The 16,462-nt window shown below is 38.9% G+C and overlaps 1 protein-coding gene across 24 annotated transcripts in view; it reads left to right on the top strand.

Annotated features, from left to right (window-relative positions):
* Nucleotides 1–16,462, top strand: part of tjp1a (tight junction protein 1a) — a 111,036-nt gene that overhangs the window by 27,049 nt on the left and 67,525 nt on the right. For 2 of the 24 annotated variants that reach the window (XM_078944426.1, XM_078944423.1), the window contains exon 1: nt 11,145–11,409. The exons of 21 other annotated variants lie outside the window; for them this stretch is intronic. In XM_078944426.1, the coding sequence (XP_078800552.1) occupies nt 11,395–11,409 (15 nt within the window). In that variant the 5' untranslated portion in view covers nt 11,145–11,394. Of the gene's footprint in view, nt 1–11,143; nt 11,410–16,462 lie in introns of those variants that run through there. One more of the 24 variants, XM_078944440.1, reaches the window with a different exon arrangement.

Genomic DNA, 16,462 nt, shown 5'->3' with positions numbered 1-16,462 from the left:
TTTATGGCTAATGAAAGAATGGTTTGACAGTGAGGCGCTGGATGTTTCCATTAGAGTAATGTGTTTTGCTCGCGCAGACAGGAGACTCTGCCAACACCTTATAACTCATTCTCTCAAACTGTTGTTCTCAAAGTGCAACAGTGTGAAATTGCATTTTACATGCTACTCGTTCATCTTACTTGTGTCCAAACCCAACTTTGGAGATTGCCAGCAGTGTCTAACACATCTGCAGGGGCTTTGCAGTTGTGCAGGACTGTGTGGTGTCCTAGCACCAACACTGATCATTATTGAAAAAATTTACACACAGTTATTGTACTTATTATCAAGAGAGAAAGAAAATGCAAATTGTTTTCTATTTGCATATTTGAAAAAACAATAGTTTTTTAATGCTGAAAGGAAATGAGATTTCTAGAGTGTACAGCTAAATACAACTGGAACAGGCTCAACAACAAATTAGGAGAAACTATAGAAAATTCAAAAATTGTTGAGACTTATTTCAAAGGATAGATTTTTGGTAAAATCCCATTTCTTGTTCATTATATGATTAATGGAAATACTAATAAGTCTAAAATATATCTTATTTAAATTTATTGAAAAGAGAAATGAAAAATCTTTTCTTTTTGAGTTATAAGAAACATTAAATGTGAGAAGTAAATAGTTAGATTATTGTCTTACATCTATTACCCATGATTTATGGGTAATGGAGTCTTTTCGAGTTTTTACGGCAAAAAGAAAAAAAGTATTGTGTCGTGCTTTAAACATACAAGGAAGCGTAGCTAAGTTGGACTGGATATTAGTATTTCATGGTGTGGAAGTCTTGTCATTTTCAGCCGTGACCTTTGACTTCAGGCTGGGCTGCTTGTGAAGCAGTCTGTCAATCATGTCAGGAACAGTGGTAAGTTTAGAAGGAGCCTTAGTTCAGCTGCAGCTGACAGCTGCAGTCCTGTCAAACAGCTGAAAAAAAAATTAATATGAAGACTCAAAGTCATTGTTGGTGGTCTCAGAGTAGAAGACACATTAACTCTAGTTTCCATCCATCCATCTTCTTCCGCTCATCCGGGACCGGGTCAAGGGGGCAACAGTCTAAGCAAAGATGCCCAGACTTCCCTCGCCCCGGCCACTTCCTCCAGCTCATCTGGAGGGACCCCGAGACGGTCCCAGGCCAGCCGAGAGACGTAGCCTGCGTCTATCCCCGGGCCTCTGCCCAGTGGGGAAGACCCAGTGGCCAGACCAATTTGTGTGACTACATTATTTCTAAATTCAGGACCTCTGGTAGTGAATTTTTCTGACTCTGTGATGTCAGCAACTGATCATTTGGCTTGAACCAATTATCTATAGAGACTTTTTTTAAACCAATTCTGCCAAAAAACTAAATAACTGAGAATTAATGATTTGTTTGTGGGAATCTATTGTCTTTCAAGAATCTGCTTTCCTATGCCTACAGAGAACACTTTGGGTTAGAAAAAGTGGCCACTTTAAAAAAATATTTGGTTTTAACTTTTATCCCTTTAGATATATACCAAGTATTTTAGGTTAGACAGAGTTAAACAATTTAATTCCCAAGTCATAAACAGTAAAAGTTGGAATGATGTTGTAAAATTTTGCCTGGCTGCAATTCCACAATTATCTTAAATTGATTTCAGTCAGACAACTCTTGCAGTAAGAAATATTTATTTGACATTTTCCACATTCTTTAAGTTGGCATTCACATATTTTCGTTTGGCATAAGGCTCCGTTCAATTCCATGAGAAATTTCCATAACACTTTTGGGTAACAAAACCCCCCCTTCACGGAGCCCACAGGTGGAAGCCGGGGAGGAGGGTGGGGCGAAGAATGAGCGCTGAAGGTAAGAAAGAGAATGAACGACTGCGCACCTGGGCTTAAATAGGACGCTGAGCAGGTGAGTTAATTGACTGAACCGCCCTAGGGTATTTACATGTAAAACACTGCAGCGAGTATCTGCCCGAAATACGATAAATCGTCTTTATTTTCAAGATTTTTATGGCCAACCTGTGTTCCAAGTTTTCTGATAGTAGGTAAGCTTAAACCCTTTTTTCCTTCACCTACAGTTAAATTACAGAAAATGCCATTTATTGATAGTTTTATTGATGTCACAGTCTAAGTAAAAGGCCCCAAAAGTACAGAAAAATTACTAGCCCCTTTTTTATTTACATGAGAAATAAAATAATTGTCTGTATTTGTGAACACAATGTCCCTGAAAATGCAATTAAACGCTCATTAACTGGTCTTAGCGACTAAAACTTTTTATATTCAATGTATAAATACATTTACAAGATTTCCAAAGATTTTTTTATTAAGATTTTTTCCTGAATATGCTAACAACTACTTATTCAAAACGCACTGTTTCTCTTCATATCTTTGTTTTTCTTGCTTTTAAACATAATTTACATACTTGTCAGACAACAGATAGAAAATGGAGAAGCTTTTGGCACTTTGTAGGAGAAATTCCAGCATGAGGATCATCTTGGACAACTGTATTGCCCTCCAAGTTTGTCACATGAGCGAAAAATATGAATAATACTGTTTAAGTATGTAGCGATTATGCTGCGTTTTACTGGCACATGGGAAATCAGGGTTAGATTCCCAGGGTGAACAATGAGCTTCATCCGATGTGGGTCCTTGGGCAAGACCCTTCATTCTTCTGCCTCACTATGTAGCCACAAAGGGGCCCAAACCTTAGTTTTCCCTGTGCCTGTCCCCAACCAGGATAAAATAGAGGGTTGTGTCAGGAAGGGAATTCAACATAAAAATCTCTGCCAAACCACCTGTGTGACAACAACAACAGTGATTTTGCCTATATTCTAGCTTGATGGACATGGAATAGGAATCGCTTTCTTTCAAGTAATCAAAACAAAAAACAGAGCAAAAGACAAAAAAATATATTCACAGATTTATCAAAGCTAATTAAGATAATTAGTCTTAACTTGATTGTTAAATATCTCAGCTTATAGATGTTGTTTAGAAGATTTCTGAGAAAAAAATAATTATTGAAATTAGCCACAGTCTTCATATCAATTTCAAAAATTTTCTTCATTTTTCAGAAGTCTAGCTACTCTGATACTGCATTTTAGTGTAGCTGAAACATAACCTTCATTGTATAAGCCGTCAGACACATCCACATCCAGAACTTTGAAACTGAATGTGGTTTTCATTTTGACCAGTCAGATTGATTTGTCTGGACGACTTGGAGGACTTGAATCATCTTGTATAACGGCATGCTCTTTGCCCCGCGCAGCAGTATGCATTTATAATGTCAGGCAGGAAGGTCAGGCGCCACCAATTTTGATTTTATAGAGAGACGAAGCAAAGATCTACCACATTTACATCACCACCCCCACAGTTAGAGGGCCCCATGAGACGCCGTCATGGGTTGCTGGTCACATTAGATCAAATTAATCAATTACTTTGGATTTGTAAAGGGATAAAATGATATGGGGTCCGCCTACATACATGGTTGGAAACGTGTGCTCAAATTAGTATGTCCGGCAGTCAGTTGTCCTCTGTGCGATATTGATTGGTCACATTAGGGAGTCTTGCAGATCAGCGTTTCTCGAACAGAAGTAGAAGAAGAGGGAGGAGGACAGACAAGAGACATAAAGAATTACCAGAGGGCAGAGGCTGATGAGATAAAAAGACAAAAATACTTCCAGAGAAGAGGGCATGAAAGGATGAAAAAGGAAAAGAGATGAGATTGATGAGAAAATTGACAGGCCAGGGGTCCTGTTTGTGTCGTTTTGCTTTTGTTGCTGTCCTGCATCATTGATTTAACCACAAACAGGTGAGGATGACAGTCTGCTCCCGCTTTCAGGCTCAGAGGCAATGTATTCATCCTCATTAGTTTAAATGTTTGCTCACAGCCATGGAGGTGTGCTGATAAGTAATTGTGAGTACCTTCTTTCTGCTGCGATGTTTACTTAATTGAGAGGTGGAAGTCCTTTTATTGATCAGATGGGGAAGGCTGACCCCCTCAGTGTTCTCAGTGGAACCTGCGCTGTTAACCTGTGAGCTGCATCTCTTCAGTTCCTCACTCTACGGGATAAAACCAGACAAGATTTGGGTTTGTTTTGTCAGATGTTTCTCTTTTGATGGCTATTTTTAACTTTTATAAGTGACAGTTTTCATGCGACAACATCCTGTAGTTTTCTTTTTCCCACACAGCTTGCTTCCACACATGTCTTTATTTAATTTCAAATGTTTTACTGTCTTATTTCTCAATGCAGAAGCATTTTTTCTGAATAATTTATCATCTATCGAAAGAAAACACATTGTGGCCTCAAGTTAATTTAAGTTTAAGTGTTTTCTAGTTTCTGTTTTTCCTTAAAGGTGTTTTTTATGTTTTTCCCAGTATTAAAATCCTTCACTAAAATCCAATGTCTGTGCATGTTTTTGAAATAAAATTGATTTTTTTGACTTTATCATTGTTCCTGTGCCACATTGTTGTAACAGCACTGTTGTTTTATCCAATGGAATCTCTTGAAGCTTAGAGTTTAGACCCCTCTCATCTGTTTCCATGGAAACAGCATTACTTTCCAGGAAGTCGGAGCCTAGGCTTGTAATGTACATAGGTTACTGTAGTGTGGATTGCCATATTTTTGTTAAGCAGGCACAGATGTGGAAAGAAAAGTCGGACATGTCACGTCAGATTTTTTTTAATGTTGGTACAACACCAAGTGAAAAATGTGTGACCTTACTGTGCTGCTTTAATTTCTTCCTCTGCAGTTTTCAGAAAAGTCACTGTTTAAAGATCTACTCCGAGTGCTGTTTTTAACATGCATTTTTGAATACTTCTTTATTTAAATTGTTGTGAATCAGGAGCAGGCGAAAAAAATGCTATTTGAAAAGAGCTTATTTCTGACTTAGAAAATAAAAGTTCCATGCTTTGCTCCGCAATGGGAAGGGTGGGGGGGGGTTGCCCACAACTAAGGGGTGAATTTCCAATGAAATACTGTTGCTCTGCTGAAACTATGCCCCAGAAAACAACACACTTCTGTTTTTGTTTTGTTTTTTTGGCAAAAAAATGGCATAATCCTTATTAAAAGAGCACTGAGAAGGTTTTTCCAATAGATCAAAGGATGGTGGGAGGGGGTCTTTAAATACTAAAAATTTAACAAAGTTGACTGTTCGGTTACATAATCATTAACAAATGAGAATAATGAAAATGTAGACATTTAAATGCAGTTTAATGAAGCTAAACCTTTGCAGTTGATACTCTAATACCTGGTGATTCACTGTAGATTGTCTTTTCTATTCTTGCTGCACTTTATGGCTTCAGTTCTGGGACACCTCATAGATCTTCACCTGTACAGAGTTCAGTTCCTCCTGCAGGTGATTTATTACAGGAACCTGATGCCATAAACCACTGACTACCGTAAAGTTTTGTGTTAGACCACTTTTGTTGCCTGAGCAATGTTGTGACATTGAGAAAATCCCATCTGACTGTTGACATTTCTATAGCTACTTTAACAACATTTGACTTCCTCCATGTGTTTTTCAGATAAATGCCCTTTCAAGTCAATAAATCTGCTCTGAGTTTCCCTCAGCTGAAAACCTTGTTTATAAGGAACTACTCATTTTGGGGAATAATTTTGATTCACTCCATGATGATTAATGCAACTGCAGTCAATCTTCTGAAATTCTATCAAATGTGCAAAATAACAACAATGATTGTTTTTGTTTTTTCGGTGAACAGAAAAAAGTAAAATAATTCGTCAAAATGTACTTCAATATAAAGTCATTCTGAAAATAGATTGTTTCAACTTTTATGAAACAAGTTTTCCCTTTCATTTTTCTTTAACATCAGCTATGTGAGCCTTTAATGGTGCATGAAGCACTGTTGTAGGAATGATGGCAATTTTTACAGTCTGTTCTTGTGTGAAATTTGTCTGGAAAGGCTGGATGATGAAGTTCACATTCCCTCAGGAATCACCTGCTCACATCTCAGGAGCTCTGCATATTCACAGCTAAGTAGCTTTTATCAACTACCTTGCTGATAAATTTAAGAAAAAATAATTTTATTTATAATGTGGGCTAACCTCTTGGCCAGATCACTATTAAAAAGAGATTCTCAATGGGCTTTGATCTAGTTAAATAAAGGTTAAATAAAAACCCTTTCACATTTCTATATCCAGCCACTAGTTCTGTATAGTAGTGGCCGTTGTTCGTAGCTAAAAAAAGTCACCAATTCTGCAAGATGTCCCACTTAACCCTTGTGCTATCCTATGGGGTCCAGATGACCCGATCCTTAAATTGACGTGTTCTCCCTAACATCACAAAGGTGGATAAAGGTGAAGAGGATTTCATGTAATCCATGGACAGCAGTGAAGATCACAAATCATTGAAGAAAAAAGGTTCAGCGCACTGTCTAGTGGGGTCTGGATGACCTCACTCTCAATGTTAAAGTGCTTAGGAAAGCACAAGGGTTAAAACGATGAGAAGATTGGTGAGACGAGATCAACTGACAAGCTCCCTCCACCTGGAGCTTCATGTATGATCTCACAAATTATCTTCACGTGTACGTATACATATATAGTCAGTGGTAGTGTAAACCTTTTAGTTTCATTAGTCTCGTTCTTGTGCTTGTTTTTTTCTTTATGTGCTGCACCTTCATGACAATGTCAGTCACCTCCGCGCAGAGAGCTCTCTATGCCTAACCTTTTCCACAATGCTGCCACCTCCTGGGGCTCTCATTTCAGGTTTGACTTTTATTTTCTCTCCTAACTAAATTGACCACTTGAAATGTGAACCTTTGTCAAGCGAGACGCCACAAGGGAAGTCATGATGCCAACCTTCAGCATGGCTTTGTGGCGTCTGTCTGGGCAGAGGGGCAAATCAAGTGATTAAAATAAACTAAGAAGAGAAAAACAAGACGACGTCGAAGCTCAGCGATATGGGGAGAGGTGTAGATCTGCCTGTCACTGCATGTGTGTCCGCAACTGTCTTTGCAGACATACACGCAAAAAAGGGGGGCTCTCAGGATAGATTCGTCAGATACCGCGGGCTGTGCTGTGCACCATTAGGATCAAGGTTGCTATTTCAGGATGCTACCTGCTGAGGGATGTACTCTGCCCACACTTTTGATGGGAACAAGAGTAAAAATCTGTGCCTGTAACATCAATTCAACAACAGGACTGGTCTTTTTTTCTTGCTTTAATGCAGTTAGGCATCAAAGCAAGAAAAAAAGACCTGTGCCTTTTGTGAGTTTTACTCCACAAATATTTATTTCTTATTTTTCATAAATGATTGTAGCTTTTCTGAAATAATAGCAGGTATTGGTCCTCCTCTAGGATGTATGTGTATAAACTGTTAAAGTTGCATAACTGTTTGTTCTTTAGGTGGGGCAGATGCGAGCATTAAAGAATGTTTCTGATCTGCCTTTGCTGACTCATAGTGAGAGAACATCCATGGTGTCTCCAAAGATTTGGATCAAATATAAACACAAATTGTAGATCAATATTCATGCAAGTTTGCATGTGGAATTAAAAATAAATGCATGTTTTTTCTTAAAATAAAAATGGTGTAGCTGGTCTTTTAAGAAGAATGAGTCAGCATTCTCTTTTGTTTGCCTTTCAAAATCCAGAGACCTACAGACCTCTGTGACCAGTGGGGTTAAAGATCACATCAAACCGCAATGTGCTGCAGAATTATGATACATATTTGTGCTTTCACTTTTTGTTTGTGTGGATTTATGTGGGAAAGGTAAAAAAAAACATATTAATTAAGAATTAAACAATAAAAAATATAAAGGTTTTAAAATGACTACCAAAAGGATAATTCTGACTATAATCCCTTTTTATGTCACCATAATATCCCTCCTTTCTCATCCCTGTGCAGTACGCTTGTTTGTCCACTAACAGTGCATTTGCTACATAGAAAGAGCTGAGATGCTTCAGGCAGGCCTTTCCAGCCAGTCTGTCAGGAAAAACAAGATTATGAGAGCTTTTATCCTGCAGAGGGCAGAGTTTCATCACTAACTGTATTCAGGGTGAGGCAACATCTCCCACTTGTGTAAGGAAGAGACAGTAGTGGACGTTTTGTATGAAGTTTGACGCTTCTAATTGGCTTATTTTAGTTTAAGTAGAAGCGTATTGCTTCTTATAATGTTCTACAATTATAATTTTTGTTATTTCTGTTGACATTTTGTGAACAACTCTCGTCCAGGTATGCAGACAGTGGAGCATTTAGAAGCTTTCAAAGAGCAGACATAAGAGTTCTCTGGACAGCTACAAAACATTTCAGGATTCAACATCTTTTTTCTTTTTTTCCATCTGAAGTTTCTTTAAATCGAAAAACTCAATTGAAACATACATGTGTGTATTTGTCTTCTGCTGCTAAAGTCTAAAAATATGTTATTTAATGAGAAACTCACACAAATAGATCTGCAATCCTGTTGCATTTGTTGTGTTTTTTCCCATATTTCTCTTTCTACACATCATTTGCTTTTTTTTATGTGAGTGATGCAAACCTGTAAACTGAAATAAAATCCAAAAGCATAGAAAACCCGGGTTTTTGAGACCTCTTGTACAAATACTTTCTTCCACTTTTGCATATTTCTTTCTTGATCAATTTCTCTGATTCAGCATGAGCAGCTGAGTTCCTTATGAATTTGCTTAATATTTATAAATGATTTCAGGTTTAACTTGTGACAAATCTGTTCCATTTGTGTGCACCATGGCGGCTCCCTCTGTGACTTCATGGGCAAAGCAGATGCCAGAAAATTTAATTAACCGAAATTGACATTCCAGAAAGACCCACTGGGGATCTCACTGCCAAAGAGAGCAGCATCAGAGGAGCTGAGAATGAGAGAGATGAGCAGATTCGTGTGCACTTTAGGGCCACCGGCTCATACTTGCTCATGAAAAATTTAAAATTTTCCAAAATAACTGATTATTGGAGTCTTAACGGTTCCACAGGGAGCAGTTGAAGGAAAATGTTTTTTTTTTTTTTTTTTTGGAGACAGTAAAAAAGAAATGTGAATAGCTTAAGCTTTAGAAATTAGCTTGAAACATATTTACAAAATGTGTCTGACTGTCTGCCTCGCCTTTCATCCTAGAAGAGGCTGACAAACAAGGGCAGGGCTGGATGACTATCAATCAGGTGATAGGGATTTCTTATCCATGGGTCACTGCCTTCTCTCTAAGGTTTCCAGGACTTTTTGTGCCCTTCTGTTGCTGATAGCATCTGTATTAAAGTAGAGATTTTCTTTTACTTTTTTGATTTTTAGGGCATTTCAACAGTTCGCCGTCTCTTTTCACTGAGACATTAGCTCAGAGGTTTTGCAAGTCATCGCCAGATTAACCGTCCTTGTATCCTCTTGTTATTGCCTCAGCTTGTTTGCTTTTAATAAATCTTTCAGCCTCTTACGCCTTGAAGGAGCCTGGCGGTCTAGCAGGCAGACAAGAAGCCAGACAGGTGGGCAGGAAGAACAGGTAAGGGATAGGGAATAATCTGGGTGGATAGGTGGCTGCGTGGCCAGAAAAGGTCACAGCACTACAAACCTGCAGTCTGTGGCACTGTAACAGGAAAAGTCACAGCTCTGTGATGTTGTCGCTTTTGATCCCGTCTTGGTTGTGTGAGGAGCTGCACTCTTGTCAGACGGACACACATTTGTGCGTATGGATACACATACACACTGACAGGCATTGGGCTATGTCAGGCGCAAACCTGGGCTTGATGGAAACATCGGCTGATTTTGATTTCTTGCGTGCCAAAGGAAACAGCCACGAAGAGGACGGTAAACAGCAAAAGAAGGCAAAAAGTTTTGGGATTTTGGGGCAAGTTATTCCAGTGGTTGTTCAAGGTTGATGATTAAAAGCCTCCATTGTTGCATAAATTTCAAATCCAGCTTACTCAGTTGTTGCTTGGTTGATTCATGGGGAAGGCATCCTGATGTGACACCCCTACTGCCCCACCAAGCTCCACCTCTCTAGAGCAACAACACTCACTCCTCATGGCTGCTGGTAGTTTGTCCCTAATGGTGACCCATAAATAAGCAGCGAGCAACATAGAGAATTGATTTGCAGAAACATGCAGGGGGTGGTGAAGATTTATGTGTGTGGTGGAACTCCTCTGCAGCGAACTATATCACTCTTTCTGATGTGCTCTGCCCTTCATTTTCCCCCTCATCCCATTTCTCTGCTCCTGACTGTAACGGCCCAGAACAAATTGTTCCCTCGTTTTTTAAATTATAACTTTTTTCAAATGCTTTTTTTTCACCCTTCGTGTAACGTTTCTTTCATTTTGTCTTACTATCCTTATGAGTCTACCTGGCCTCCTCTGGTATAGCTCTGCGTGAGGTTTTCTTGCCACGTTTCACAACCTCTAGCTTTGAGAAATTTCCCCATTTTCATGATTTTCTATGTTTTTTTGGTGGTTTAGCTACTAATCTGAGTTGTTTTTGAAGAGATTTCAGTGACATGTTAGAAAAAAAGTTATAGTTTCATGTAACTTCTGGAAAAACGCTAAAAAAACAAAAACACTGAATAAAAGTTTGATTAAAATCTAAGTTTCACATGCTCATTGAAGGGGTTGGACTGAGCTGCATTCCATCATTTCCTGTAATCGCGCCTTCTGAGTCACCTTACACAGTTAATCCAGCCAGGCAGCTACAAATGGATCAGCTTGCTCCACATTTGCACCCTATTTGGCAGATGTCTTTTTTTTTTTTTGGCTTTGTGCTAGTATGTGTACACGATTGTATGTCTGGGCGCTGGTTCTTCCTGCTGTGGTCATTCAGGTGTTTCTAGCTCTAGGTGCCATAACAGACCTGAGTTTATTAATGTTCATTTCCTCTTGTCTGTACGCCTCCGGCAGCCTGGCTGCACAGCTCTCCACTCCAACATTCCTCCCACTCTGGTGGAATTAAGGGAGAGGCCTGCGGTGAGGCAGAGCACAGCTCAGGAATGTCTCTGTTATCATAGGCAGAGAGGATGGAGGGAGGAAGGGACCAGGAGGTCAGGCTTGAGGGCCCCTCCATTGTTGGGCTGACTTCAGCTGGGGCTGCAGGGGGTCGGAGGGGTTTCCACCATCAAAGCTTTGATCACGACACGCAAGCTCTGCTGATAGGCTCGAGTTACCCTCAGAGGTGGACGGCTCTGGCCAGAACACGTAGAAATCTAATTTTAGAACTGCAGCTTTTTAAATCAATATCTCCTCTCCTATCGGTGGCGATGTCATGTAGATTATCTCACAGCTTTCACAGATGTCGCAGCAGGTTGGCTCTGCTCTCAGTCCGCAGTGTGTGCTGCTGAGGATCACTCTGCGTTCCCTCACACAGCCACCGACGTGCACACTGCACGTGCATGGGGAGGGACACAAACAGGGGCAAAAGCATCCCTCTGGGTTGAATACAGCCGGAGTCAGACGGCGTGTGAGCATATGCACGCGTGTGTGGTGAGTGAACGTGAGAAGTGGCTTGATACGATGTGATGAACTCAGGGTTAATTGAATGCTGTGCTTTAGGAAGCTGAAGTGGAGCAGAGAGGCTAGTTTTGTTTCACATGGTGTTTAAAACGTAATCCTTTTTTGGTTCCTAGTAAGATTACATTGTCAAAGTTAATTTTTTTTAAAGAATTTATCATTTGGATACATTCTGTAATGAAAACAGCCTGTTACCCTCTAGTCTGAGCTGGGGAGATGACTTTAATTATGTCAGTGTTTTGTTTCTTTGCTGCTTTGCAGCATCTTTGCTTCGCCCAAGACTCCGGGTTTGTCAGCAGGGTCAGAAATGAAGAAGACTTTTCCCAGCTGGAATTCATTTAGTGACACCAAAGCCAAAAAATTCCAGGCTGATGAGATAAAACCAGCTCAAAAACAAAGTCAGGGAAAACGTTCTGAAGTTTGATGTCAAGAGAAAATTTATGAATCCTAAAATGTCTTTCAGACACCAACTGAAGAAGCTCATTGATTCTAATAGCTCAGTTTGGCAGCCATGTCTTTAAGTTGTTCAAAATGCATTGTGGCTCCTTGTACAGAGTCAAATCTCAATACTAAGTTTTGCTACAGCTTTTATTTATGTTATGTCATATAAGAATATGACAATAGAAATATTCTTTGTAATGTTGGAGAAAAATGCACATTCAGGGGTTAAGGTAGGAGTAAAGGTTGGGTGTTAATCCTTGTGAATCCTCAAATGAAACCTCATGATGCTAATAGTTCAATATTTCATCCAAAGATCTCCAAAAACAGACTTCATGAGAAATCTATATTTTTCATTCATAATATTGTGTGGTATGATATATGATGTAGTGATGTTCATCTTAATTGACATTTCAGATACAGCTTTTAAGATTAAGATCAACTTTACTAATCCCTGTAGGGAAAAATCAGTAAATTATTAAAAATATTAAATGTTAAGGAAATTATTTGAAATATAGCCCGCATTTCATGCAGAAATAGGTTTCTTAAAAATGTAGAAGTAAAAAAAATTAAATTTCACATCTAAGCATGAGAAAAAAGATTTATTTCTCTCTACTCCAATTAGTTATTTGTAATATTTTAGTGCATCTCTAGGTTTCTTACTACTAAAAGGTTAACTGCTGTGATTCAGATAATTTCTGGTACTGAAGCCTGTCGTCTTTTAAAGTCTTAATGTGTCATGCTGTCTGACCTTCCCACTGGAGAGCTGCCCCTGCACGCTACACACTGACTAACAACATGACAACACAACAAATCACAGCCCTGTAGCTGTGGTCTGCGCAGTCTCATCTCGTTCAGCAAGTAATTAAAGATTTTACAACAGTTTCACGCAGCGGCAGCAGCACCAACAACATGTTTACAAATCATTATTTTGTGGCCTTTAAAGAAAATCTATATTTTTTAGCCATAACAAGCTGAATGGGTTTCTATTGTCTTTGCACCGCGGGTTTGTGTTTTGAGATAGTTTAACTTTAAACTGGTGTTGATAGCTCCCATTGATACTTTGAGCATGAGACGGTGTGTGTCTTTGTCTTAAAAAATGTTTTTTCCCACATGTTTCTCATTACTGTCTTTGTCAATAATAACTAATAAAGCTTGAACATAAAAAAGCTCATATTTAAACATCTCTGAGATGGATCTGTGAGTTTTAGAAAAGTGACAGCTCATCTGTAAAGTTCATTTCCTGTCTCTTTTGTCCTGATGTAAGGAAAAATCAGTGGCTTTAATCGCTGTCACAAGTATTAAATTCTCTGCTTGTATTCTCATTTCTGTGAAATATAATCTTCAGTTCCTACAGAGCACGCCCATAAAGAAGTGGAACTTCCCCTAATCGTTGTAAAGTTTTAGGAAGGTTGTTCCTATAGTCTAAAATCAAAATCAGCTCCAGTCTGACTGTGTTTTTGTGCTGCTCCCATATGCTGTTTACTGTACGTGTCACATGGTCAAATGAATGGCGCTGGTTCAGCGGAGCAGGGCCTCAGGTGACATAAAAGCTGTAGGCAAACAGACGCTGATCACATCTCTACGCTAAAGTCAGCTCTGTCAACAGTGCAGCTAAGGCTAACACACCACAAGGACTGGGCCGTTTTTCTTTTGCTGTTCTACTTTATTGATATGTTTCAATTTGTTTCTTTATTATGCTGTTATGAGTTCATGTAGACACACATTTTGACACATAAACTTACATTTGATCCAACACGGTCGGCAAAAGGGAAATCTCATGACTAAAATCAGTTATCTGTCTAAGTTTTAAAGAATATTTTATTGCATTTCCTTTTTTCCAAATCAGTATGACATATAGGATGTAACTGATTCAGAATGGACACATCTTCCTTCACCCTTGCAACACTGACACTTTTCAGTCACGCCTACCTAATTCATCTGCACACACAAGCTCGAGGGAGCTAATGCGAAGTTGTAGAACAGGACACTGACCCATAGCTAGCTCAGTTCTGACCCAGCTCAGGCCCCACAGGGTTCACCACCACAGAGGTGGCTTAGATTGGCTTTAAAGTCTCCTCCCTTTGTGCTGACTTCATCAGGTTGGCCCTTTGAGCTTGGAGCCAGTCCACTGCAATGTGGCTCTTTCTTTTCACACAGCAAATGTGCTAAAACAGCACTCCATAATCACTTGGCATTAAGGCCTGTTGTGTTGGGCATTAGTGGTTAGAATTGACCACTGGAACATTATAAAAATGAGTCTGACAAGAGAGAACACCAAAGCAGATGAGTCTGGATGCTGGCACTCAACAGCCAGAGGATTAGTCAGTTAACACTGGCTGGAGCCTCTGCAGGGTCGGGTCCCATCAAATCTTATCACCACCAGGCTTCAAGCAGCTCCTATGGCTGATGCACCTCCAGCGAACAGCCTGTCCGGCTGACTGGCTCTGGTGACCATTCTCTGACTCTATTTCCTCCCTTGTATTTACTAGAGCAGGAAATGATGTCATTAACTGACCACAGCAGGTTATGCTCTGTGGACTTTAGGTAAACCTTAGTTTTTTTGTCTGTTTTTTACCATTTTAATGATGGCAACTAAAATAAAGTCAGTTCTACTTTCAGCTTTAGTGCAGCACATTGCAATGGCAGATAAAGGAGATGGGCTGTTTCCACTCTCAGAGCTGTCCTTTGGTTTTAACTCTGATACCATCTTCCAATACGTGCAGTCACCATGAGCAGTGAAGCTTTCAATCAGGTTAACTAAAAGCAGCCTTTTGAAATTCACTTTTGTTTGAGCTCCATTTCCCAGCATGCACTATTCCCCCCTCTCCAGAGCCCGTGCCTGTTTTCTCTGCAAGCTCCTGCTGTTTCCACCTCTTTGACCAGTGTGAGCCGCTTCATATTGTTGGAATGTAACAGTAACAGGCAGTACCATGAGAGGAGTCACAGACATGGGGGTGTTGGTGGGGGGAGTGAGCTGCTGCTCCTCCTTTATTCAGGCCAATGCTGAGTTCACTAGACTTGAAACACTCATTTGAGATCACTGGTTCAGTTTAGCAGAGTCTTTGTTTGCTCTGAATAATAACGTTCTGTGAAATCTGATTTCAATTTACGCGCTTTAATTTAGCCTTGGTTCTTGCTCTACTTATTAAGTAGATTTTCTTTCTCGCTCTTGCTTTCCATATAAATCCGTAATGTAATTTTTCATTTTCTTCTTTTACTCTTTACCCCTTCTGTCTCTGGTATTTGCTGTATTGAGCTTTTTGATAAATCAGTTTGTTCACAACTTCTGGTCATTGTGTCCTTTTACTGTAGCAGACAAACTATCTTTTTTTTTATCACACTCCCTTACTCCCTTTTGGGGTTTTGTAACCACACAATTGCTATTATCACCTTTTCATACTGTGCATGTGCCTTTATCTATCAAATTGAGACATTCTGTAAAATCTTGTCATGAATAAACTGATAATTTGCTCATATATCATGGGACAGTCAGTTTCAGCTTGAACCTGTTGAGGCTTTTATTTTTACCTCTTCTAGTGAAAAATATAAATATATGTGCTTTTTTTTTAACTTGTGTCATAAAATCAATGAAACTCTACTGTTAAGTAATTATTCATTCATGACAATTTTGTTAATAAACTCAAACTCAAAGCCATTGGTGATGGGAATTAATAGGAGTTTTCTTCTACCCACTACTTTTTTAAACACTGTATTGCTTTCTGTTTATCATTTTTATCTGTTTTATGTTGTTTTTGAAAATAAAAGAAACTCATTAAATCAATCAATCAAATCAATTAAAGCCCAATTTTTAAAATACATATTAAAACCAAGGCATTAAAACATAAAACTAAGGACAGGATATGTCTAAATATCTACTGTAAAGGAGAAAAAAACAGTTGGCTCTTTTAAGTACAGATACCAAAGTAGAATAGTACAAAAGGATAATAATGATTATCTGTTCAGTGTATGTTCTTGTCATTAGAACAAAATAAACGGACACCAGCTTTATTTTTTCTATTGACTATGTGGCCTTTTAGCTTTCCTGCATTTAATTTTGCAAATATCTTTGTTTAGTGGAAATTTTCAACACATTCTTTATGAACTCCCTTAAGTGCAAAGACCAGATTGATTCACACCTTTTTCAAATGTGTGAATTACAAGACACTTTGATTCCTGAGATAAAGCATGACAGCCAATCCATCTACTCACCTCAACATGGGCATGCTGCTGCCAATTCAACTTTTCCTAACAGACAGCATCTCCTTTTAAAAAAGAAACTGAGAAATTTAAAATAAAACAAGCTTTTAACTCATTTATTTAAATGCTAAGAAATAATGGTCAGTAGAACTTTAGATTTTGGAAAGCTGGTTTTACATTTTGCTGAATGTCTATCCAGAATGTTTTTAAAAATGGCTTGAGGTCTTCCGGGCTCTCCACACCCAAAACATTTATTGTCATAAGACCTATAAAAAGACTTTTGTAAATATTGTCCTCTTTGAAGTGGGTGCTAGACTAGATGGATTTGTTGAATGATTAAACATGGCCAAGCATAATACACACAGAGAGTCATGTTCTTTTTTTCTGT

Source organism: Oryzias latipes, chromosome 3 (assembly GCF_053564925.1).
Source record: "Oryzias latipes strain Hd-rR chromosome 3, Olatipes_Hd-rR_3.1".
Lineage (NCBI taxonomy): Eukaryota > Metazoa > Chordata > Actinopteri > Beloniformes > Adrianichthyidae > Oryzias > Oryzias latipes.
Note: the sequence above shows the minus strand (reverse complement) of the source record. Positions and strands in the feature narration are given on the sequence as shown.